The sequence below is a fragment of the Gallus gallus genome, chromosome 2, assembly GCF_016699485.2.
Source record: "Gallus gallus isolate bGalGal1 chromosome 2, bGalGal1.mat.broiler.GRCg7b, whole genome shotgun sequence".
NCBI classification, from domain to species: Eukaryota; Metazoa; Chordata; class Aves; order Galliformes; family Phasianidae; genus Gallus; species Gallus gallus.
Window position 1 is genome coordinate 20,232,761 of NC_052533.1, and position 26,611 is coordinate 20,259,371.

At 41.9% G+C, this 26,611-nt stretch overlaps 2 protein-coding genes across 7 annotated transcripts in view; both read left to right on the forward strand.

The window, feature by feature from the left end:
• FAM188A (family with sequence similarity 188 member A) overlaps positions 1-4,574 on the forward strand; it is a 47,083-nt gene extending 42,509 nt beyond the window's left edge. For all 5 annotated transcript variants that reach the window (XM_046936710.1, XM_418629.8, XM_040695830.2 and 2 more), the window contains 2 exons: positions 1,185-1,256; positions 3,507-4,574. In XM_046936710.1, the coding sequence (XP_046792666.1) occupies positions 1,185-1,256; positions 3,507-3,656 (222 nt within the window). In that variant the 3' untranslated portion in view covers positions 3,657-4,574. The remainder of the gene's footprint in view (positions 1-1,184; positions 1,257-3,506) is intronic.
• Positions 4,575-10,674: 6,100 nt separating this feature from the next.
• Positions 10,675-26,611, forward strand: part of ITGA8 (integrin subunit alpha 8) — a 100,869-nt gene continuing 84,932 nt past the window's right edge. For both annotated transcript variants that reach the window (NM_205288.3, XM_015281310.4), the window contains exons 1-5: positions 10,675-10,913; positions 11,047-11,171; positions 20,953-21,053; positions 23,676-23,799; positions 26,048-26,109. In NM_205288.3, coding sequence (NP_990619.2) covers positions 10,750-10,913; positions 11,047-11,171; positions 20,953-21,053; positions 23,676-23,799; positions 26,048-26,109 — 576 coding nt within the window. In that variant the 5' untranslated portion in view covers positions 10,675-10,749. The remainder of the gene's footprint in view (positions 10,914-11,046; positions 11,172-20,952; positions 21,054-23,675; positions 23,800-26,047; positions 26,110-26,611) is intronic.

The window sequence follows — 26,611 nt, forward strand, 5'->3', positions numbered from 1 at the left end:
TCAGCTCTCTTTTTCAAAGCTGTTGGCTGAGATGAAAAATTTTCGAAGATCATTTAGATTGAGAGAGCAAGCATGACTCCTTAGTGTTTAGGTAATGCTTGGAAAAGGGGGAATTCATGAATTTCTCTATGTCCTTTTTTGGGGCATACACAAAATTCTTAACATCTGTGGGACAGGAACTGGAAACCAGCACTTCTCTTCCTTTGAGGTGAGCATACCCTCATCAGGGAAAAGAATACATGCTGTATTTCCTTCATTGCAAAGCCTAGTTTTACATGTATCTGTGAAGCAACTTCTGTAAGAAGAGTTACTGCTTACCTTTCTCTCCTCTGCCTTCCCTCCACTAAGTAGCCTAGCCTGCTTTGTGAAACCTGTAGCTAGATAAGGTTTTTGAGTCCCTCTAGAGGAGAAAAATGAATAGGGTTATTCTGCTAACTGATGAATGTGCTGTAACCAGAGCAGCTGTCTCCTCATTCCAGCATTTACCGTTGTGTACTTAGAAGAGGGATAAGCTTTTATTCAGAGCCTGAACCAGTAGGTATGAAAGAGATGATATTACACCTAATTTGTGTTTCCGAGTTCAGCTCATTGTGAGGCTTTTCAGTCCTTTTAGGACTAAAGCACTTAAACACCTGAAGTGGCAAGGGTTGACAACTGCAGTACATCTACTGTTAGGCATCTTCTGAACAGGGTCCTCAGAATTAGTTTACAATTAGGCAGGCATGGGTGTAAATTACTCTTTGGCTTCAAATGGAGGGTTGGAAACTGGATTTAATTTTCAGTAAATATTTAAGTTAGTAACATCCCAACAGTCATAAGTGCACTCAACTGTGGATACTACTGAAGGTGTCTAACTTGAAAAGATAAGACAGTAGAACAGCTGAGTACTGAAGTGATTTAAAGTGTACAGATGAACGGAGAAAATCACTACTAGCTCTTGAAAATTGCAGAGAAGGGGAGTTACCTTTTAATTTGCTGACATCTTTGAATTGTTCGTGATGAGAAAGACAAGATTAACAAAATCTTCTGGATGGTACATCTAAAAGAAATGGTATTCTGGTTCTACAGTTTCATAGTCTTCATGTTGTCTTGATGTTTAAATGCATTTGTTCAATTGTAAAGGGAAGTCACTATCAAGGCACGGTATATATAGTACATGACATTAACAGTTTTCTTTCTGCTAGGACTCTAGGGTTTCGGAGTCATTTACTGTTTACCATTACAATGGACTGAAGCAATCTAACTATAATGAAAAGGTAAGATGTAAAAAATGTAAATCTGGCCTTGATAACAATCAGTCTACAAAACTCCCTCCCTGTCTGGAATTATAAAACTGAACATAGTTACATGTAAAATACTCTTCAAAGTTCTTTTGTTGCTTTTTTTCTTTGCCTGTTTTTTGTTGTTTTTTTTCTTCAAAAGCACTCTGGATAATTTTATTGCAAAATGGTATATTTGAAATTGGAAACTGCTGTCTGCTTCTGGTAATATTTTAGATATTGTACTGGATTATTTAGCTTAACAATACCTCTTCAGCTATGCTTTTTGAATGGATGAGCTTGATCGTCAGGACAAGTGAGATCTGAACTGTAAAGGGCAGTGGAGGTGTAACTCAGACAAACTTCAGTTTCGTCCAGTCCAACTGTCCACCTATCACCAATGTTTCCCACTAAACCGTGCCCCTCAATACAATATCTAAACATTTCTTGAATACCTCCAGGGGTGGTGACACCGCCTTCCTCCTGGGCAGCCTGATCCAGTGCCTGACCACACTCTCAGAGAAAAAGTCCTTCCTAATGTTCAACCTGAATCTCCCCTGGCACAACTTGAGGCCATTCCCTCCAGTTCTATCACTAATCACATGGGTGAAGAGGCCAACCCCCACCTCACCACGACCTCCCTTCAGGTAGTTGTAGAAACTGATAAGGCACCCTCGAGCCTCCTCTTCTCCAGACTGAACAACCCCAGCTCCCTCAGCCACTCCTCATGAGACTTGTGCTCCAGACACCTCACCAGCTGTGTTGCCCTTCTCTGAATACACCCCATGGACTCAATATATTTCTTGTAGTGAGGTGCCCAAAACTGCACACAGTACTCAAGGTGCAACCTCGCCAGTGCTGAGTACAGAGGACAATCACTTCCTTTCTTCTGCTGGCAACACTATTTCTGATACAAGCCAGGATGCCATTGGCCTTCTTGGCCACCTGGGCATGCTGCTGGCTCACATTCAGCTGAGTGTCAACCAATATTCTGAGGACAATTTCCTCTACACAGTCTTCCAGCCACTCTGCCAAGCCTGTAGCATTGCTTGTGGTTGTTGTGGCCAAAGGGCCTGGCACTTGATTGTGTTGGACTTCATCCCATTGGCCCTCACTCCAGCTATCTAGCCTGTCCAGATCACTCTGTAGAGCCTTCCTTCCCCTAGACACTTCCTGCCAGCTTGGTGTCATCTGCAAACTCACTGAGGGTGCACTCAATGCCCTCGTCCAGGGCATCAGTAAAGATATGGAACAGGACAGGCCCCAGCACTGACCCCTGAAGAGCACCACTGGTGGCCAGCTGGATTTAACTCTGTTCACCACCACTCTCTGAGCCTGGCCATCCAACCAGTTCTTTACCCAGCGAAGAGTGTATCTGCCCAAGCCATGGGCTGCCAGCTACTCCAGGAGCATGCTATGGGCAGACAGTGGTGAAGGCTTTGCCTGAGTCAATTTGTAACTATACTTCTGAACTGAGATGCTTGGAATTTTTCTGTGGAACACTTTAGTACTCCACACAATTCCAACAAAAGTTAGATTTTTTTTTTGAGCCACTTACTGGGGACAGCAATGACCTGTTTCATTTTCAGCTTTCTCATAAGGAGAGGGCTGTGTATGTAGTGTGTTATGGCTGATTCTGAGTTCGTTCCTGAATGAGTATTTAGGTTAGAAGAGTATAATGGGTAATAGATGTAAGTAAGAAAAGGCATAATAGACACAAGTAAAAAAGATAACCTCAAGTGAAAAGGCTCTGCATGAAAGTAGATACAGTCAGTCTTCACTATAACTTGGCATTTAGTCATTATAACATACTGTGAAGTCTTCAGCAGTTTCATACTACAAATGTCAGCAAAAGCATTAAAAGGTGCATTTATCTTTGCTATTGAACGTATCTATATATATAATAGAGAAAATTTGCACTAAGTTTTGTTTTCCAAAAATTCTGCCTATACCATTTTAAATATTGTTTTATGAATAGAACTATTTTTCAACCAAAATTTCACCTCATGGAAAAAGTAATTCTGCAAAGTTAAGTCTAAGGAACACTCTCTTATTAAAATAACAGTATCAAACATTGCAGCTGTAACAGTAGCAGACCTTTTGTCGCTGAATTTCTATATTGCATTTCCTGGATTTTTATTTTACCCCTGTCTTGGCCTTCACTGTTTCTTCAAATAAGCCATTAAATAAGAATGGCCTTATGTTTTAAAGAAACCTCAGCTGATATATTTGGATTTATTTTGGCAGGTCATGTATGTAGAAGGCACAGCAGTTGTTATGGGTTTTGAAGAACCAATGCTGCAGACTGATGACACTCCTGTAAAACGCTGCTTGCAAACCAAATGGCCATATATAGAATTACTGTGGACCACAGATCGATCTCCTTCTTTAAACTGATAGGTTTCATGTGAATGACATGCTACTATCGAATGCTTGGAAGGGGATATAGGGATTGGTGTTTGCTTGGAAAGTGGTATGCTTTGACTGTGTGAAGTTATACACTGGTATCATTGAATTGTAAATAATGATTACAAACACTTTTTCAGTGTTAATTGGAATATTTAATTTTTTAATCAGATTGATTTCTATTATAATAGTTTGTCTTTTTTGGCCACCGTAGTACTGTTAATGTGCGTTATCCTTTAAAAAAAAAGACTACTTATAAAGTCTTAACATTATTTTGCCATCTCATGAAGATTTGAAAAATGTCTGATATTGCAGAATCTGGATATTAGATATCAGATCTTTAAAACATATTCAGCTGCTTCTCAATCCATATAGGCATGTTTTGTTATTTAAATTGGCTGACATTACAGTACCATGATGTGTGAACTAGACTGGCCTTTGCACTCGATATGTTCAAATGAGTTTAAACTTTCTGCAATATTTCCTAAAATCCAGTTTTACCTAAAGAGCTTGCACAGTGTGACAGGAATATGATACATTTCTAGGACTATTAATAAGTATAATTCATAAGTACTCTCTCTTGGCAGTTGTATATTACTGTGGCTTAGTTATCGGGCATGTTAAAACAGAACAAAAAATCTGAGGAAAAATAGATGTATTAATATTTATTTGAATTTGTATAAAAATGTAAAAAAATAAATAAATAAAACAGCGGAATTTCTTGATCTGTAATGTCTAAACTATTCAAGCTCATAATATTGCCAAATACCTCTTCTCAGTTTGTCCAAACAGCAGTGTAAGCCAGCGTTATTGTATGTGTTAAGTGCATGAGAACATCTGTTACCACATTATTATATTCCTTTATTTATTATCAACTTGTTAGCCCTGAAATAAATTTTTTTCCTTGAATCTTGTTCTTTTTTTATGTTTAGAATTTTATTGCACCACCTCTCTATGATGATGAAAAGAGACCTTCGGTTTAGAAGTGTCAGATTTTGAGAATAATTACAGTGGGGAGAGGACGGGGATGATTGATTGCATCTGAACTGCGACTGATGAGCCTCCATTATTGCCACCAGGGCTGAAATTCACATTCAAAATTATATCTTCCTGTTTAAAATTTCTTCCCTTGTATGTGTGACTCCAGAATGATCATCGTACAGAAGAGCAAGCTGATATGTTCAAAAATAGCCTATGTAGTTTCAGGAAGAAACCTTTGTTGGAGAGTTTACACTGTAAAGCAAATGGTAATGCCAGAAAGAGAATGTTTCTTGCATGATATTTGCAGATATGTTCTCTGGAAGACTGTAAAATGTGTCTATTAGTTGTAGATCTAGAAATAGTTCAAGTAGGACTTATTTAAAAACACAGCTCCTGAAATGAATGTGACCATTGCTGAATGCAAAACTGACAGCAGTGCGTCTCACCTCTCTGAGGTTTGTTTCTCTGAAAAGGAGGAGTTCTTATCAAGTTGACTTAATGAGTCTTATCTGTGACTCAGCTCACACTTACTATGTGGACTGGATGCTATGAGACTTGTGCAACAGTAAGATTGCCACTCAAACATATAGAGACTAGAGAAATCTGTTCTAATATTTAGCTAGACTGCCTGACAAGTCTGAAGTTTTAGTTTCCTGGAAGACTCATGCTTCACGGGTACTTGCTTCAGCTGGTTTTGCTGCTTTGTGGTAAATACATTCAGACAGACTTTGATTGTGACAGTTCACTTCTCTAGTTCTTTATCTTAGATTCGTGTCTGTCTTGCCTTATGATAGAGTGTTTCCTAACACAGCTTACACTGAGTCTGTTAGAATGATGAGCAGCCTTTGGTAGTTCAGCGTCAGACAATGTATCTTCCATGGCAAAGGAAAATAAAGTTAGAAGCCCTGCTGATGTGAGATACAAGCATTTAAAACGTAGTACTCTAGGAAGAAATTAGCGGATGCCTTGTGTATTAAAGGAACCCTTATTCCTTTCTTTTTTTCCTTCAAACTGCCTAGTTTGAGGCTTGCTAGACTTCGGGTTACACTGTCAACTAGTTTAATAGCATGAAATTGTTTGTAAATAAAGATAAAATCTATTTCCATGAGAACTCAAGAGAAGAAACCTTCTGCTTAGATTGCTAGAAGGCTTTGTCTGCTCATACTTAAATTAGCCTTGATGCTTTTCATATATGAATTACTTTTGCTGAGATTTCTAACTTGGACAGTGCTTGCAGGGGTGAAGTTCAAAACTTAATGCAGAAAATCATTTGTTGGTGTGTCGTCCTGAATTCACATCCCAGCAACTCGCACATGGGGGGAAGAAAAAGGGTCTTGTATTAATAAAGTTATTAATCTAAGGGAATCTAGCAAACCTTAAAGTACAGCTTAATGAGTTTGCTATTTGTTAATTAATTTAATTGGCTACAAGCAAATGTGTGTCAAGCTTTTTGCTCACGTGTGTTTCTTCACTTAATTGCTCTTGCACTCATATATTGGCTAAAATTAATCCTTTTCTGTTTGGAGAGACGAGCAGGTGTTCAGATTTATTAGCTGACAAGAACAAGGCTGTTAAGTCATGCTTTTTGTAGGACATGGGTCGTGTTCTCATTTCATCCTCTTGCTTGGTGGTACCATAATCAATACTCCAGGTAACGGCTTTAATTGTAGCTTAGGAGGTTTCCTGCCTACAGAAAGAGTTACTAGGAAATATCTAAGAGGATAGATAAGCTTTCCTGAGGGAATTGGACACTGAGGCTTCTGTCCTGGCATGTTTTAGGAAAATCTAGCAGCAAAATTGGCATTAATTTTGACAGTATTTATGTTAAAATCCCATACGAATCTTTGAAGCACTTCTGCTAGCAGATAGATTACTAAGAAGTAGCATAACAAAAGATTAAAGCTTTCATAATACAGGCTTGTATGAAATGTTAAGAGGTTTACTTAGGCAAAACTTTCTGTAGAAGCTTTCTGTGATTTGTTTTTAAAACCATAATGATACATTAACTTCACCAACTGCATATAGTGCAAGCTGTAGTAGTTCACACCAGGAAGCTCATACAGTCTGTGCGAATTATTTGGGTCTATGTCTGACCTTCCTATTATCCTGTACAGTAAATAGGTTTATAATGACTTTAAGAGCATTTAGCCAAAGAGGCCGATAACGGCTTGCTCTCTTGGCTCCTGGTCAGAGCCCATTAAGACTTTTTAGTGCAGTATTCAAAGCAGTCGGTGTGTTGGGCCACCAAACTTCAGTCCAACAACATCTGAGGCAGCTGCTTGAACTATGCAGATCGCAAAGTCCAGTGCAGGCACTTTTAAAATCTGGGGAACCCAAATCTGGAGTACGTTTCCAATAGTTGGAACAGATCTAGGTTATTTAGGGTAACGTGCCAGTTGTCCAAATGCAGAGATCTTAGAGCTGATGTCACTGAGTAGATGAAGGAGAAATGACTCTCCTTTCTGGCAACAGTTAAGAACATGTAGTCGTTTGTCTGCTTCAGAGATGCGATGAGTAGATCTGTCATTTATCTGTTTGAATCGAGTTGGATTGTCCTGTGCTCATGCTTCTATATTTGAGATTAAAAGGGAAAAAAGAGAGCAGTGTTTACACTAACTAGTTCCAGCGGTATGTGGTTCACACAGGCAGGACAAGAGGAGCATGTTAGAAATGACAACATTCTTTCTGTGTTCCATTTTTCATGTGTGTGAACAATCAGCAGTTTGCAGCTGGGTTAATTACTGAGACATTACTACAATAGATCTGTACAGGATGGATACTACACCAGAACGTACTGCATACCCTGCAGAACTGACCCTTGTTGTTTTAGATAAGAGGAGAACTGCATCCAGGCCTGGGGCCCCCAGTACAGGAAAGATGTGGAGCTCTTAGAGCGGGTCCAGAGGAGGGCCACTGAGATGATCAGAGGGCTGGAGCACCTCTCCTATGAAGATAGGTTGAGGGAACTGGGCTTGTTTAGCTTGGAGAAGAGAAGACTCTGGGGAGACCTCATTGCAGCCTTCCAGTACTTGAAGTGAGCGTATAAACAGGAGGGGGAACGGTTGTTTACGAGGGTGGACAGTGATAGGACAAGGGGGAATGGTTTTAAACTGAGACGGGAGGTTTAGGTTGGATATTAGGAGGAAGTTTTTCACTCAGAGGGTGGTGAAGCACTGGAACAGGTTGCCCAAGGAGGTTGTGGATGCCCCATTTCTGGAGGCATTCGATGCCAGGCTGGATGTGGCTCTGGGCAGCCTGGTCTGGTGGTTGGCAGCCCTGCACATAGCAGGGGGGTTGAAATGAGATGATCATTGTGGTCCTTTTCAACCCAGGCCATTCTGTGACACAATGACTCTATGATTATGTAGTGTAATGCAACATTTACAATGGCTGAATTTCTATGTGTGCAGTATCATGATACACAACTTCCAGTTGCCTTCAGTTGCTTTGCAAATGTGTGACTTGCAAGGGCAGGCGTTACCCCCACAAGTCATTGGAGTACTTCTGAGCTCATTGGTGGTGCTTAGGTCTCTGAGTGGCCCTTCTCCAAGGTAAAATAGCCACATAATGTCAGCGGTTATGTTTTGCTCCAATAGGAGGAGTAAAGTCAGTGAAAGCATTAAGGAGTGCTACAGGCATGTGGTCCAGCTGAGGGTCACACGGCTAATGATGGAAATAAACACTGCTCTGTTTTTGTGAGCAGGAATGTCCATCTTATCAGAAGAATCTTGCCATAAGGCACTTAAAATAAAACAAACACAGAAGTAAAGAAACCAGAGCCTCAGAACAAAACAAACAACTCTGCTTTCATAGGTATGCTCTGCTGGTGCATGTTTATAAATGGGTTTCATTCTGAATGTTCTCAATTTTTCTGAACTTTCTCTGATATTTTTGGACACATCTGTGTTATAAATGCTGCAAAACAAATCTTTTAGTTCAAATAGGGTGGATTAAGCAGAAATTAAAATGCTGGCTTTCTTTTTTTTTTTTCTTTTCGTTTTCTTCCTATCTTTGAATAGATCAGAACAAAACAGAAATGCATCCTTTCAAGACGCAGTGCCGTGTCCCATTTAGCCTTGTTGGGGAAGGGAGCGTTATCAGGCAGACGTGCTTTTACACAGAGTCAAAGCATATCCTGAACTGGAAGGGACCCATAAGGATCATCAACTCCAACTCCTGGCTCCACATAGAAGCACCCAAAAAACAGCTACAACACTGCCGGGAGGCTTGCTGGGGCAAAGCAATTCAAAATGGGCACTACACAGCCTCATTGTTTTTAATTACTTTTATGAAGAACTTGTAAGAGGAGCTTTCTAGAAGCTCAATTCAGCAATGTAGCACTGACCGTTTCTGTGAGAACAGAGGCATGACACCTGCTCCTGCACTGAGCTTTGGTGTGGGCCCACAGCAGCACAGCCCTCTGAAGGGTCCTCCCTTCAGCTGAGGAAGGTTTTATGGCCAGGTGAGCACCAACAGAGACACTTAGAGAGGAAATTCCTAGCTGCTAATGATGACCACATGCAGAAAGATGAGGTGAACAGCTCAGAGCCCGGTGACCAGGGATGTGCCTCGGGGGTCTGTGTTGGGACTGATGCAGTTTGATATCGTTGTTAATGATACGGACAGTGGGATCAAGGGCACCTTCAGGAATTTTGTGGATGACATCACTCAGTGCAGTGTGGTCAGCATGAGGGAAGGAAGGAACACCATCCAGAGGGACCTGGACAGGCTTGAGAGGTAAGCCCCTCCAGCCTCATGGAGTTCAACGAGGCTAAGCACGAGTTGCTGCATCTGAGTTGGGGCCATCCCAAGGATTTGAGAGTTCCTGGTGGATGAAAAATCAGGCATGAGCCAGCAGTGCACACTTACATCCCAGAAAGTCAACTATGTCCTGGGTTGCTTCAAAAGAAGTGTGGTCAGTAAAGTGAGGGAGATGCTTCTCACCGTCCCGCTCCACCTCTGTGCATACAGCATCTGGAGCACCACAGACAGCTCTGGGGCCCCCGGCACAAGAAAGATGTGGAAATGTTGGAGTGGGTCCAGAGGAAACCATGAGGATGCTCAGAGGGCTGGAGCACTCTGCTATTGAGAAAGGCTGATGGCACCGGTGCTGTTCAGCCTCTACAAGAAAAGGCTCTGGGGAGATCCCACTGCAGCCTTTCAATATTTAAAAAGGGCCTATATGAAAGATGGACTTTTGACTGAGGCACGTATTGATGGCAGAAGGGATAATGGTTTAAAAAAGGGAAGATTTAGGTTAGATATTAGGTGAAAATTCTTTACTCAGAGGATGATGAGGCACCGGCACTGCCGTGCAGAGAACCTCTGGGTGCCGCATCACTGGAGGTGCTCAAGGATGTGGCCCTGGGCAGCCTGATGCAGTGGGGGGCAGTCCTGCCCATGGCACAGGGGTGGGACTGGTGGTGGTTGAGATCTCTTCCAAACCTAATTGCTCCACGATTCCACTATTCTATGGGAATGCGAGCCATTCTAGGATACTAATGTGTTCTGTAGGGTGGGGTTGGGTTTACATCTGTGCTGTGGTAAGAGATTTGGGCTTTTTGCATATGTATTTTTTTTAATATGAATGCCCACATTGGTGGTTGCATAGCAGTCTGATGAAGGTCTATTTTTATTTTTATTTTTATTTTTTCCCATGTGTTCAAGCTGCCTAAAAAGGCACTGTTCAATTATCAGACCCTTCAGTTCAAACTCCTGAACATACTGGAAGTGGAAGGACATTCATGTGAAAGCCGTCAGCCTTAGCTCCGCTGCGGAGAGGCTGCGCACGCAGAGTGACTGCTGGGCAGAGCTAAGGGGGAAAGTTAAGAGAGCGCCGGGGGCCGCCGCGCCGCCGGCTTTTCTCCGACGGGGCACCGAGGCACGACCTCACCTCCGACTCTCCCTCCCTCCCTCCCTCCCTCCCTCCGTCTCCACGGACCGCCAGGGGGCGCCGGAGGGCGGCTCTCCGCGCGGCACGGCGGAGTGAGCGGGGCCGAGCCGCCCTGCAGCCGCCCGCCCCGCCGCAGGCAGCCCAGCGCTGCGCCGCTCCGCTCCGCTCCGGCGCTGCTCCCGGCCGCCGCGAGCCGCGCAGGGGACGAGGATGCCGCGCCGGCAGCCGCCGCGCCCGCTGCTCCTCCTGTCAGCCCTGCTCTGCGCGCCGGCGTCGGCCTTCAACCTGGACGAGGAGAAGCTGACGGTGTACAGCGGGCCGCCCGGCAGCTACTTCGGGTACTCGGTGGACTTCTACATCCCCGACCCCAGCACGTGAGTGCCGGTGCTGGCGGCGGGCGGGCTGCGGGGGTGAATCCCGGGGCGGGGGCGGCGGGGCGACAGCCCCCGGTCCCGCGTCGGCGCCGAGCCCCCCGCTCCGCCGGTGATTCGCGAGCGTGCTCCGCAGGGTCAGCGTCCTGGTGGGAGCTCCCCGAGCCAACACCACGCAGCCGGACATCGTGGAAGGAGGAGCGGTGTACCACTGCGGCTGGCCGGCCGCGCGCTGCAGGCAGATCCCCTTCGATAACACGAGTAAGTGCTCTGCGGGGCCGTGTGCGGGCACCGAGCGGCCGCTCGGACCGCTGCTCGCGTCGGCGGTGCGCGGCTGGGAGGGATGGAGCGCCCCGGGAGCCGCTGCTCGCTCAGCTCCTCGCAGACAGCGAGGGGTCTCCTCTAGAGCAGCTCGGGCTGGATGCAGGCTGCTTTAGGCTCAGTGTGAGTACATCGTAGCCACTTCCAGAATCCCGAGACAGATGTTTCCTATTTAATTAGGGAGAACACACGTTTTAAGCAAGTCAAGCTGTTTATGTTTTCTGTTGTCTCTTTATAGGTCTTGAAAATAATTTAAACTGAGCGTTCCCAGGGACATAAAAATGGATTGGTTTAATTTAGGCGGTATTTGACAGTTCAGTCGTTAAACAAAAGATACGATTCGTTAGGTTATATTTAATCTTAGCATTTAGGGTGTATTCAAATGCAAACGCAATGCTGTTCAGCCTTTTTCTAAGAGCACAAATTAAATTAGAAGAGCTTAAGTGCAGCGAGTGCAGTCCTTCACCCCTTCACAGCAGTCTTTCACCCCTTCCACCCCCAGCCAGCCACATGTCCTACGGCTGTGCTCGTCACTACAAACCCCTCTCAGAGCTCCCCTCACATCTGGACATTCTTCCAGACACACCCCGGGCTCCTGCTCTGGGTGCAGTATTTGATGTGCACGTGTCTACTTAGGTGTGTAACATGGTGTAGATCGTAACTTATATGTAGATGGGAATGTATGGACACGGAACGCCTTCCATATCTTTATTGTAATACTAATAAAATTAGTAGAGCAAATATTCCTTTCTTTCCATCTTATGGTTAGATAGTTCATGTAGCAGAAGATGAATACATTATCTACACAAATTCCTTGTAGATTTGAATAGAAAACTTTCAGAACAAGTGAAAATCCCATCGCTTTTTAAAGGGGAGTTTTGAAAAATGAAGGGAAATCTGGTGATGAAAAGCAGAATGACATCTGGCTTTCCTGTGGGAAACTCCACGAAAGTTCACTGAAGAGGCTTAGGGCAACTCCATACTCTTATTTGCAGACGTTGTGTTTGAATGGAGACGCTGCCGGTTTGAGTTAGCATCACCAAATCATTGAATGGTTAGAGCTGGAAAGGACCCTTAAAAATCATCTGGTCCAGCTCCCCAGGAACAGCTACATGGCTTTGTGCTGTACCACGTGGTTGTCCAAATTGGGCAGAGAGCTCAGCATCTCCAAAGCGTTATTCCTTCAGTCTACCTGAGGCATTTTGTATCCTCTGGGTAGACACCTGACTTGCAGGCAGTTGAAGTTAGGCAAGATGCTCATTGTGTGAACGTAAACGCACTGCACATGGATGTGTGACTGCAGCACAGATGAGTTGGGCAGGGTAACCACTGCATGTCCAATTCAGGTACTGAGGGCAATTAAGGTGTCATTTCACACAACTCGGTGCTGGCCTCATAGACAAGAACCCCAGGAATGTTTGCATAGCTGGTAAAAACACCCAGTCTTCAGTACCAGAAACATAAAGACCATCTCCTGAATGGTCCATGGATTATTCCTTTTTCTGAAGTACAGATGTGTATTTTGTGTCACTATTTTCTCTCCAAAATACTTTACTTACTGGGTCAAGTCTTCCATCTTTACCACATTCTCCCCAGAGCAGTCCATGTGAGCTCTAGCCTGGATGAGTCTCCTTTAGCTTTTCTTTACGTGCAGTTCCTGTCGAAGCCTCTGACCACTGTGTGCCAAGCTGGAGTTAGCTGCTCCTTTTAAATACTAGTGGTATTTTCAAATCATGGCTCTTTCTTCTGGTGGCACCTTGTACTCACTGTGCCTTCTCCCTTCAGTGTCACTGAGGATTGCCATCACTGCCGTTTTGTATTGATATTCCCATTTTTATATTTATTCTCAGAAACAGAAAGAAGTGACTTTAGGCTGACAAAGATCACCATGGGAAGTGGGTCATGGATTTTTTCATCTTCCTCCAGTGCCTTAACAGAGGAATTACCTCACAAGCAGAGCATCTCTGCTGCCGACTGCGGGTGCTGGAGTGTGCAGTCATTGCAAGTCATCCTGTAATGTCATAGGGCCAACGTTGCATGGTGGAAACAGGTCTGTAAGTGGGCACCTAACAAATGAAACTCTTATGTAACTGTACAGATTATTTCACAGTATCCAGATGGAAAATGGACCTAATTTCAAGGTTTCCACCATTTGCAAGCATGTTATTATTTGTCTTAGAGCTATTAATATCTTGTTCCTCCTAAATTTAGGAAGTGATGGCAATGACTAGTTTTCTGTGGTGACTTCAGTCAAGTTTCTAGCCATTCCCTAATATCAAGGCATTACAGGTGAGGGGTTGCTTTGTACTAATTTATATTTTCCCCTCATTTTACTGATTCCAGCATGTTTATTGAATGAATGGATATCTCACTTTAGACAGAGGAAAGATTTTTTTTTTTCAGAGAGTGATTTGAGGGAACCAAGTGGTTAATAGACACCTTAGTGAAAAACTGAGGCTAGCTTAGGTTAATACTAGGGTGGGAAACACTGAGACAGGATCGGCTTTGGTCCTGTAGTCTGTAACGGTGACAACTTTATCTTCTTCTGACTAACATCTTCCTACTTTGAAGACAACTACAAGTTTATTTTAAAGAAAGCTATTCTTTATCCTCCGTACCATGGAGTCCTGAAGGTAGAATAGAGGTGCGAAGCCCCACTGGATCTGCCATCCCAACACTGGTGTAACACAACTTCCATTTTTCCCCAAGGAATGGAGATGTGACACTGCAGGAGCTGCACTCAGTCACTGTCAAGGTGTCCCCAACCTCCCTGCCATCACTCTGGAGACTAAACTGTGCTTTGTCTCCTGTAGACCTTAAATGACAAGAGACAAATCCCTGTAGCTTGTGAAGTTCTATCACCCCTTTTTATCTCAGAAACTAAGACTGCATGTGGAATTAGGCATTGTGTTGGTTACTAATGTATACCTAATGGGAACACACAATATTTGCTCAATAGCCCATGAAAGGTATGCAAACACTTATAACACTTTGTCATTACTTCAGGGTACTGTGTTCTAGCAGTCAAACATAAACAAGGTTCCCTACTGCTAGCACTGATACTCAAGACTACTCCTGAAATCACCTCTGTGGCACCATCAGTACGTTACGATGCACAGTCTGGTCTGAGTGCTATGAGCAGCTGCTTAACTTGTGCTAATGTGGATGTGTTTGTGGACTAAGCTATTCTGGAGAGAAGATGGCGGACTTAGCAGAGGTTCAGGACTATCTGCAGCTCATGCCTGAAAGTCCTACCACTTAACTGATGTTGTTCTACTGGGAATTCTCCCAGAGTGTCCCTAATCTCCTCAGGTCACTGTATTTGTTCTTCAGAGTATTCAGTCCAGGCATTTCCAAAGCACTGAGGGTATCTGCTTGCAAACTTACATCAGTAGTTAGTCCTCTTGATGTAATAAATTGTTTCTGCCAGGGGGCAGAGGAAGAAGGAAGATGAAATTTTGGCATGCCTTGGGAATTGAGTCCGTCCATCCATACACAAGTCATGTAGCAGGACATTCCCGTATGAGTGGAACAGTGATATGGCCTGCAGCCAAGAAGGGGCTTTAACAGAAACTGTGTTTCCTCCTGCTGATGCAGCACTGACTGCATTCCCTCACAGCTCCTGAAACCTTGGGAGGAAGCTGAAAGCACTGCCCCTTAGAACACAACCAGTGCATTAACCAATTTCTTTGCAGCAAGGGACTGATGTAAAGTATAACGGAAGGGCTTTTAGTATTGCCTTACCCCAGGAAATACAGACTGAAGGGCAGGGACTCTTCCTTGTTATCCTGCTCCATAAAACTGTCCTACTGCACTGCAGTGGAAGGCAGAGATACTCTTTGAAACTTGATGAGAGGACAGGGGAACAAGCATTGGGATTATAATGAGGGGATACGATCTGGATTTCCTCCCCTAGCTACATGAAACTAACTTCTCCTTTTCAGTTTCTCCATTATGAAAAGAGTTTTACCATGACCATTTCTGCTTGGCGCTGAGGTACAACTCCAAAGTCCTCGTGTTTAATCGGGATGCTTTTTCTTAAGGCTGCCAGAAGAGGTAGCAGGAGAGCAATACGAAGAAAGCTCTCCCTGTTTGATTAACTGGAGAACTTCTGAAGTACTCAAAGCATCCTGCAGCCAGGAGCAAACTTTAATGCCCGCTGAAGCACACTGTTGCATTTGAGAGCTGTTAAAAAACTAATACTTCATATTTCAGGAACTCATTATAATGGTTATTTTTAATGGTGGTACTAAACAAACTGGAACAAGTTCTCATGTTTTAAATTAGCTCCAAGGGCAGGACTTTAAACGCTTGCCCTAAGTCTCACTATAGTACTGTCTTCACTGTCAGTCATCTTCACCAGTTTTGTAAAAATAAGTTATATTTTCTAAACTAACAGGAGAGCATTTGGACAGACTCTGAAGAAGAACAGGTAAGGGGAATGCAGGTCAGTCACGGCCAAATGTGCAGTTGATTAAAATCATGAGCTAATTTGGCCAGCAGTTGAGCTGATGGTAACAGAACCCAGGTACTGTATAAGGAAAGGATGTATTGTGGGACTCAAGAGATTCAGTTACATGAAAAAATCATTAGCTGTAAAGTTGGTAAGATCCCGAGGAGAACTTAGAATCCTGTTGTAAAAGAATTTACATCTCAAAAGAAAATGCTGAGGGAGAATTTTGTTGCACTTTTAAATGCTGACACATTTCAGTGAATCTGCCAGAAAGACCTTATCTGGAGCCTCACGGTTCACTTGTAGCATTCTGATTTATAATGGACCCTTGTCGGTTTCTTTTATAAATCTCAACATTATCTAAAGAAGGGAAAAAATACCCTTAGCTGTGTTAGTTCATGCCCTGAGGTCTTGATTTGTTTTTGATCAGATTGTACTCAGACAAAAAATCCTGTTGGATTTGATGATTCTTTTTTTTTTCTTGATTTGTGGAATGAAAGTCCAAATAAAGCTCTTCAGATATGATCTATCAAATTAAAATAACTCATATGAGTAGAATCTAAGGCATGATACAAAACCAGAAATTAAATAGATGTTTGCAGAATCAGATAAATATAAAAACAGAGGCAGCTCTCCTCGTCATGTAGGGGTTTTGCATGCCCTTACTGTCTCAGCACTGTGGAGTCTTTTTTCCATAGTGATAACACTGAAGGCAACTTGCTTGCCTTTAGTCTTGCATTTGTGTTCTGCCTCTCAGCTAAAGACATCATATCAATGGCCCTGTGGATATTATTATGGTTTAGTAATGGGTGCTATCATTTGAATTTTTGATGGTGATGATATCAAAAGAAATCATTGCCATCTCCTCTCCTCCCTCGATTCTAGGATATGGGGCCCTCTGTGCCTGTACAAACTCCTTTCTCTCTTTTCCTTCCTGCAAGACATGACCCTGTCAGTACAGCAGGGCTTCAAAGTTCAAACATAAAGTAGGTTGCTTGGAGCCTTGTGTAGCCAAGTTCTGAACCTGCCAAAGGATGGACACATCGCAGCCTCTCTGAGCAAACTGCTGTAGTGGCTCATGACTCTTAGGCCCTCCTTTGCTTTCTCCTTCAGCTGCAAGTCTTGTACTGGTATCTGAAAACTGGACATAGTATTCCAAGCATTGTCCTGTTATGAGGGAGATATTTGCTTTCTTTGACCAATACGTACTTATAAAAATGTAAATGTTTTTAATGTTTATATATTCTTATTGAAAAATTGCATAGATGGAGCTGATTTTTCAGCTTCACTCTGCATGTATACACAAGTATGTGTCGTATACATATATATAAGATTTTATATTTCGTATATTCATTTACACATATGGCCATGCTTAAATACATTCATGTATCAAAACTGCTACTGAAAAGGGATTTGCCACCCTGGCTGCAGTCTGAGTAGGCACAGGGCAGTCAACAGAGCCTTCAGCAGATGCCTGTTGAGTAGCTGTCTGTGTTTACCCATTCCAGTGCATACATGCAAACTTGCACACGAGAGCCATTGAAGATAATACTTTTCAAAGTTTCTGATGCCTGAGAACTGACCTGAAAGAGTTACACGTCTATCATATTAGAATAATATGATTAGAAGCATCGTTTTCCTGTGTTGTTTGTTTTAAATATTTTGCTTGTGTTCATGTGAGTATTTTCTAATCACAGGGGATGCTGACTTTTTACTTTTAGTTTTCAATTACTAAATGAACCACAGTGAGCCACTATTGGTGTCTGCAAATATGTATTTCTCATTAATTTCTAATCAATTAATTATTTTCTAATATTTGATTAATACAACGAAGAAATATTTACAAGAGCAGTGCTTGGGTCGTGCCTGTTAGAAGAGTTTTTAATGTGCTTACTTAGTGGCTGAGAGGAGACCAAGCCCAGTAGAAAGTGCCAAATTTAGTCATATGTGCAAATGATGGATTGGCATTTACATTTATTCCAGGTTCAGGCTTCAGTTCCTAGAAATGAATCTCTGTTCTGTTGTTCTTACATAGGTTTGCTTTTTTTCTGTCTGGATTCAATTTTTTCTACTTGTCCAGATACTACAGAGGCCTCCTTCCCTTTGGTAGCCCCAGGTAGCTCAAGTCCAAAACAGTGGAGAAAGGAACACTGATTTTGAGAACCATGTTTCACTGCCTGCAGTACTGCTCCTTAGGCTGGACTGAGGTGTAACACCAGTGCATGGGAGTTTTGGCTCCTGCAGCAGAAAATGAGATTATTTAGGGTTGCTGAAATGTTGTTTAATTTTGTCTTTGCACCTAAATCTAAATACAGACATCACTGCTCTTTGCATACTCTTGCTTGGCTGGTCCTTAGCTTGCAGTACTGTTTTAGCCAGTACAATTGAGAGTGACTCCAAGGCTGCCGTTTAAGCCAAGTCTGAGAGTCATCCAGACTGCTGAGCATCTGGAACAGCTCCTGGGCTGGCTCTGAGGTGATCCAGCTGGGGCTCAGGCACGGCTGGGCAGTGCTGCAGGCAGGCCCGAGCGCCGTGTGCCTGGCCCAGCTGCTGCCTTGTGGCCCAGCAATCTTCGTGTTGGCATCACGTGTCAGGACACGAGATAGCATGGTCTCGGTTCTAAAAGGGGCCAGACATGTTCCTCCAGAAGAGAAGATGACATCTGTGTGCAACCTGAATGCAAGCCAAGCTTTGTTGCTCACAGAAGTATAGCTGTAGAGACAGCATGCAGGCCTCAGATCCTCATAAATAACACCAAGAGAGAGATTTTACAGTCTTACAGTGGTATTGTCAGGATACCGACATGTTATTTTTCAAAGCACTTAGATAGCACTATTCTGAGGAATGTGCCAAAGACAGAAATAACTGCATTGTTTTCTGAAAACCAGAGTGTCATTTATCTGACAAAGAAGTAGCTTTTATGTGAGCCTAGCTGCTCCAAGCCCATCATCCTTGGTTCTCTGTAGTCAGATAAAAATAAAAGAAGGTTCTTTTTTAGGCCACGGTTCATCTGGCCTTCCCAGGTGTGTGTTTTTGGATGAGAACTGTGCAGCAGATCGTGCCCTCAGGTGTATGTGGTGATCGGCGTGGGGCATTTATGAGTATCCTCGTTTGGAGCCTTGCTGTCTAACTCAGTGCAGCCAGTGCACAGTAATAGCAGTCCACATGTAGTCACCCAGGCTAATTGTGCTTATAGCTTCATTTTGATAAAGATACAGGGAAGCGGTATTTGTTTTACAACAATCTGAAATACTGTTTGTTTCTTATATATAAACTGTATTTTAAAGCACAACCTCAGGAAGCGAGCAGATGATTTCGTAGCTCCAGTGAGAGTCCTGAACAAATGTGATCAGAGAATTCCTGTGAAAAGATTTGTATCTGGGAGAGGGGGAGAAGCTACCTATTTACTAATTCGAGTGCGTGACGTTTTGCTAATTATTTTATAATACAAATCCCATGCCTCATGATGAGGGGCTCATACTACACCTTATGCCACTAAGGAGGAAGGACTACAGTTCTTGCAGATTTACTGGTCAATTCTGCCATGATTTTTATAAATTCCGCAAACAGTCGTCCCAGTTTTAAAATGTAACCTTTTCTCAAATTTCAGTATATTTTGCCGGTAGGCAATCGAGGTCTTTTTAAGTTTGAAACTGGTTGTGAGGGTCCTCAGTGGGAAAAGTGATGAGAAGTGGCCCCGCCAACAGCTAGGTGAAAGCAGGCAGCTCCCACAACGCAGTGTCAAAGTTGCCGACTGCCACTCTCTTAAAGTGTTGATCTAAAGTAAGTAAAACGTATTTAAAAAGTCAGTTGTTCTGGGATTATTTAAAATGATTCTTTCTGAATTTTAAAGATGTAATGTTGCTGAAATTCGTCTCTCTCCTATGAGTACTCTGAGCGTGAGTTTCCTTATTAGCTTCTGCAGTTTCACGGTACTGAAACTATTACTTCTATGAGGGGAGACACTTTCTCAGAGGCTTTTCAAACTTGTACATATCCCTTCTCATTTGACTTTCATGTTTGCTATTAGAAAAATACAGAGGTGAGATCTCCCTTTTCTCCAAGTATAATGTCCTTTTCTTAATGTTTGTAGCATTTATGAGGTTATCACAGGCTGAGGTAACCACTGACCCAACATCCACGGAAAGGATTCAGACATCTCCTCTGTGCTGTTGGCCAAATCCCAGGAAGTGCTGGCTTTTTAAAAGGGACAGATACATCAGCTGCATTTTCCCTCCATTTGTAAAAGATATATATAAATCTATACAATATAATAACATTACTTTTTTTTTTTCTGTGTTCCAAGGTAGACAGTATTTTTTTTTTATTTTCACTTAAAGAGAATAAAAAGAATTGATTCCTGTGCAATCCTTCTTGATAGGAACCAGGAACAAGCAGAAGGGAATGCAGGGGAAAGGAGTAATGTCCTGCTTATGTATAAATTGAGAAGTTCATTAGGAATGACTGGTAAGGGAAGAGAATAGCTCATGAACATATGGGAAATCAGTTCACTTCGGAGAACTAAGGGTGAAAGAAAGGGATGTCTGCTTTTTATTAAAACCTGAAATGCATTATAATTGGCTTGAGTCTACGCCCAGATGGCTTCTCTTATGCTGACATCTGCAAGAGTGTATATAAAGCAACATTAAGAAGCTGTCTCTTGTGGCAGTATGTACACATGTAATTCTGTTAAAAACTAAGTCCTTTGCTGTCTGTCGTGTTGGGTCTTGAATATGCATGCTGAGAAATTTCATTTGCTTGACAAAAATTAATTACAGAACATGGACATTTTTTTTTTTCAGAGTTTCCAACACCTATGAGAAAAGTTTTTGAGGATTTTTCTCTTTTTTTGTATATTTCTGTTCATCAATCATAAATTCCAGTGCAACTTTCCTTTCCTTCTCTGTCTTTCTTTCTCTCTTTCTTTTCCTTCCTTCCTTCCTTCCTTCCTTCTTTGAGTGGAAGGGGTGGGGGTTGACAGAGGATGCAGAATATGAAGTTTCATCTCATGTTGTTTTTCTGAACTTCAAGTGTAATTATTTTGATTTTTCACATGTGAATTTCCCATGTGAAAATGAGTCATTTTCCTCTCACCAATGAGAAGCTTAAATGTTAGTAGAACACTCCTTCTATATTAAACTGATATAGAATGATGACAGTAAATATGATGTAATTAATATATCTCTTGGTCTTTTCACTTGTATCTGTAATTCACAGGGTTATACTTTTTAAAATAAGCTGTCAACTTAATTCTCCTTTCTTTGTCAGACAACAGGAAAATTAAAGTCAATGGCACCAGAGAACCAATTGAATTTAAGACAAATCAGTGGTTTGGGGCAACAGTCAAAGCTCATAAAGAAAAAGTTGTGGTAAGTCTTCCGTGTTTGGTATTAATTTGGAGATAATGTTCACCTTTTCTCACATGTGTATCTTTAATAGCTCTCTGTGTATAGATTATAGAAGAAAGTCTATGATTATGCATAATTTATAAAGTAGATAAGGTATATAACTTGTAAAAAATCAGTCTGTAAAGTCAGGTTGAACTGATAACTTGAGGATGATATTGCTGCCATGTCAAAACAGAAGAATGCCATATTGGCTATGGAAGCCAATGATCATTTTTTTAAAGCAAATACTGGACATAATTTTGAGACACACGGAAACTGTATGAAAGGTATGTGCTTAAAAATGTTTTAAATTATGAAGCTTTATGAAGGATGTTAAATGCAGAATGTAGAGGAATCCAAGAATTTTTTTATTCAGATCAATAAGTAAGAGAGCACTGACCTTATTTTGTCATGTTTAAATTGTTTCAAACAGCTGTGCCATAGGGTAGAAGAGCTGCAAAAAAGTAAGGATATAAAAGCTCCAAGTCAGGATTGCTTTCCAAGTGCAGTGTCTGTATTCCAGGTTTGCTGTGCATTTTCTCTGCTGGTAGAGGAGCCTGGCGTGGAGTGAGCAGCTTTATTGCTTAGTAAGGCAGTAGTGATGTTGCTTACACACAGACTTTCTCTGTTTGCAGTTTACTTTAGTTTACATTGGAAATGCTGCTGAAATCATTTTGTTATGAAGAAATCATTTGATAATATGTTATAATTTTTACAACTGCAAAGCAATAACTTGTGTGTTGAGATTTGCTTAAAATTTCTGATTATTAGTTAAAAAGTAGTTACAAGGGAAGAAATATCTAAAGGAAGTGCTTTCCCTTAAATAGTATGCCTTGGGGTTAATCTGGAGAAGGATTTTGTCATAAAACAGGTAATGAATAAAGCATCACTCCGTTCTGTTACAGAGCTAGCACGTACTGTTAGCTCCCTGCCACTTGTGTCAGTGTTATCACAGCTCTCAAACTTCATGTTCCATGCCTTCATGTACCATTCTTTTATACGTGCACTTTCCATTCAAAATCTAATTACAGAAAGTATTTGTAAGAATGCCATCTTTCTAAACTGTCGATGTGAAAGCCTGAGAAGCAGCTGAAGACTTTTCCTTTTGTGTACTCTACTGAAAATAGTTCACAAACTGAAACAGAATACCACTTAGTTACTGTTTGCTGAATCTTCATCACATGAGCAGAAAACCTCATCACAGTGTCAGTACTAACCAACCATTGTTTTGCTTCTCATAACTCTCCTCAGGCTTTCTCAGGGTAAGGACTGAACAGAAAAGCTAGATGTTTTTCTTTTTTTAAGCTTTGTAGACTAAAAGGGGAGAAAATCATCAAGCTGGAAGAAGCTTTTTTTAAGCTAAAAATCCAATCATAAACTGCCTTATGTCAACAGTTATGTTTATATATAATTCTTTCTTCAATCCATTTTGCTCAACGCTACAAAATGCGCCTCAGCCTCATAGGATGCATAATTCCTCTTTGCTGCACTCTGGTTTTGCTCTCTAACATGTTTTGTTCCGTAAGCTGTTCTAGACAAGAGCATGTCTCAGAGTCCCTGGCCCTAACCCGGTGTTCCAGAAGCTCAGACTGTTCCAGTAAGCTCTGAGTAAGGCAGCGGTTCATCCAGCTGGAACTGATTGCAAAAGTGAGGCCAATACAGTAATGTAAATAACAATGCCTCTCCAGAGGGTTTCTCATTGCAAAAGAGAGACAGGGGAGGATTTGGTTGTATCTTACAGAGGCAAGGCTGTAGGGGGAGGTAGTATCTCTGCCCCACCACCCCCGCCATTGGAAAGTTTTAGGGTGCAGGAACTCCTAGAGAGTGACTTGCATACCTGACAGCTTGTAATTTGTGCTTTTACAAGTACATGAGTTGTTTTCAAAAGATTCTCTCTCTACACAGCTACTATATCTTTTATCCTTAGACTGTCATAGTTGTAACACCACCGCCGGCACACAGAAGATGAAATACTAGTCTACTAACCAAACTAATTTAGCAAAAAAGTTTTTGCTGAAGGACTGCTGAATGCATTACAACCATGCTGCCTCTGTAGAGGTGGCAACTCTGTTTTTTTAATTAGGAGTTCATAAGACAGCAGACAGTCTGATGGCTGCGACAGGCGATGTGACACAACACCCTGACAGATCTCCTTCTGTTCAGAAGAGGAAAATCAAATAAATTCTGCTGTAGCAACCATTACCTTAAGACGTGTCAGGACAGAAGTAGAGACGTCTTCAGCCAAATATGTGTAATGCACAGCTCAGCCTAAGGGACTGATTCCTGTGCAGTGAGCAGTAACAGTGCAAGTATATTACTTGTGAAGCACACTAAGCAGGTATTTGTAACATACACTTAAATGTGATTTATAGTCAGATTTCATCTGCTGAGGGCTATGAGCAAAAGATCAGACTCTATTTTTCAGGCTATAATGTTATTCCAAGAAGCAGTGGACCTGCATTAGCTTTCATCAATATGTTATGATCATTACTGCGTGAATGACACAATACCAGAGGGAATCCTTGTAAGCTGTTTATTAAAAAGTGCATTTGTCAAGTACATTAGTTAAGAAAGGTACGTGTGGTGTGGTTTCTATTTTGGTAGGCTTGTGCTCCCTTATATCATTGGAGGACTCTTAAAGACAGCCCAGAGAAGGACCCCGTTGGCACCTGCTATGTAGCAATTCAGAACTTCAGTGCCTATGCTGAATACTCACCTTGTCGCAACAGTAAGTATTAATAGAAACCAGCTTGTGCTGGAGGAATTGATGCTGCACTCAATGTTTTCTTGCTTTCAGTTTCTGTGCAGTCTTGTTTGAATGAAAATTACTGTGTTATTATTGAATTGGATGAGGCTTAAAAAGAAATCAGCATTAAATTGTGTGCCTGAAATTGGAAGCTTTATTGTATAATTGAAAGAGGAGAAATTAAGTAAATTAAGCTCATGCAGTTATAGTGATGCAATATAATTGGTTCAACTTAAATGGCTTTAAAATGTAGCAAACAGATCTAGATAAGAACCAGACAGCATTTTAAACCAATTAGTCATGCTCATACTGAGTATAAATCTCTCATCACAGGATCACCATCAGAAGACCAGACCCCACACAGAAACACACAGGCCTCTATCACCATTCATACCAGTATCACCCACAGTAGTTCATTTATGAAGAGCTTCTAGCTTGGAAGAAATCTACTCACACTGTCACTGCTGTTCCACTTCTTTCCCTGTGCTGTTCTGAGTATGTGTGCCTCCACTCCACTGTAGTAGCAGTCTATGGGCCTTTCTTCTTGAGGAACAGGAAAAAATAGTGCATGTATGTTTAGAATCAAGCTCTGTTACCTAGAAGTCTACAGTAAATTCCACGCATCAGATTATATCAGTTGTTGTTCCTTGTCGGCATTCTATGTCTAGACAAATATAAGGACTTTTAATACTCTCATGATCTCTGTGTTCCAAATTATTAGAATCAATAAGAGGTAGCTAGAGACTTGGCTGGGCTTGGCATACTGCTGTTTCTGCACTCAGAGATCAGGGAATTGTTCATTCAGTAACATTCCTGAAGGTACTGTGTGCATGATATGATGAGCAAACCTATCCCTTCCTTGAGAAACCCCCAAAGCAGAGCTACAGTGCTATTCAGGTCAGTGAAGACAGGGTGCTCTTTCAAGTTGTGAGTGGTAGCCAATAGCGGGATAAGTCTGTACGTCATTTCTTGTCATGCTACCCACTGAACAGAGAGCCTGCTATTGCCAGGTGCACATGGGCTAATTTCAAAATACACCTTATGACTGTTCCTCTACTAGAAGCTGTGCTTCTACTATCAATCCTCTTGTGTATTATTTTGCCAAGAAAGTACTAAGCACGTTACAGGAAAAGTAGATACACAACTTCGCATAATTAAAAGATCTCTTTTCTGTGAAGATCTACACTCAGCATCATATAATGTAGCTGGATTTTCCTGACATCTGACAGATGCATGATAATGTAGCCCAGTAATGCTTTCTGTGGTCTACCAGAAAACGTGCACACATAAATGAACTGAAATAAAGCTCTAAGCTGAATTGTGCTGCCAAGTGTTTCTTTCATCTGCTGATCCGGATCTCTGGATGGACAGATACAGAAAGCAGCTGAAGCTGTAAAAGAAATGGTGCCCACAAGATCTACTTCATGTATTTCTGATGTCTTACTGGGCCTGTGCCAACAGCTCATGCCATTTGGAGAGGAATTTCAAGTGGTCATTGGCATCAGTTTCCCAATCCTGCAGACTTCCAGCAATCCAGCGCTCATAGGGAAGCCCTAAAATGGGTGTGAACACACTTTGTGCAGTTATGTAAGAATTTAGACATCCAAATGGACAGAAACAGGAAAGATGTTCTTGCATGAACAAACATACATCCAGAATAATATTATGCTGAAGTCTCACTTGAGCAAATGTGCATCAATTACAGGGGTGAGCCTTGTGAAGAACATGTGTACTTTCCTTTGCTGTGGTACAGATAATCAGGATGCTGTTTAAATGTTGACCCATGCTGACCCATCATCCACTGTGTCAGCATTTCTTGAGTATGCCTTAGTAAATTCTTATTTTTGTGTTTATGCCAGAACAGGTTGTAGTGACCATTCTGGGTTCTCTCGTTATGTTGTTTTCTTTTCTATCTCCAGGAAAAAAAACTCAAATTGAGTCCTTGGTAGTTGGAACAAGGGTCTTTTCTGGACAGTGAGAGGTTGAAGTCCCTAGTGACTGGTCCAAGTTTCCAAAACCTTCATGAGGGGACTGCATGTTCAGTGTCCTGCAGAAGGCCTTGGTTTGCTCTGCTTCTTTAGAGCAAGCAAACAAAGATAAAGAACCTTCTTCCTTCTTTCCTCATATTTTGGTAGTTTTGCATTTGCAGCCATACAGTTCTAGGGGTGTGTATACTGTCTTTTGCATGCAGTATGAAATCAGTAAAATGCTTCTACTTTCATAATTGCAGGCAATGCAGATCCTGAAGGACAGGGCTTTTGCCAAGCAGGTTTCAGCTTAGATTTTTACAAGGTAAGATTGTGCATCTGAAATACTTTGACCAAATGTATTCCTAATATATCCTCTGTACCCACACATTGTCCCAGTAATCAGGAGTTTAGGCTCATGCTGTTGCATATGGAAAATTTTGCAAAGTTATTGCAAGTTCTTTTCTCCTTTGTAAGCTTCAAACTTTCTGGTTTCAGAAAAAAAGAAATAAAAGATGTAAGAAATATTATCATCAACACCCGTTCATCTGTTAGCGGCACTCTAATTTGGCCCTCCTAAGTCTATATTAGTAGTCAACTAAGCCAAAAATTGTATGTGCTTCTGTCTCAGCGTTTTACACTTCCATTGCTTTCCAGAGGCCTGACTTTCAGGAAATAATTTGCAGGAACCACCATCCTTTTTGAAGCCAAACTAGATTATATAATGATGCTTTTGGAGCCAGACTAATGATTAAGACTGTTCTTCTGTGGAGGTGGTAGAGGAAATGCTGAAGGGAAATAGCTCGTTGTTCTTACATGCCAAGACA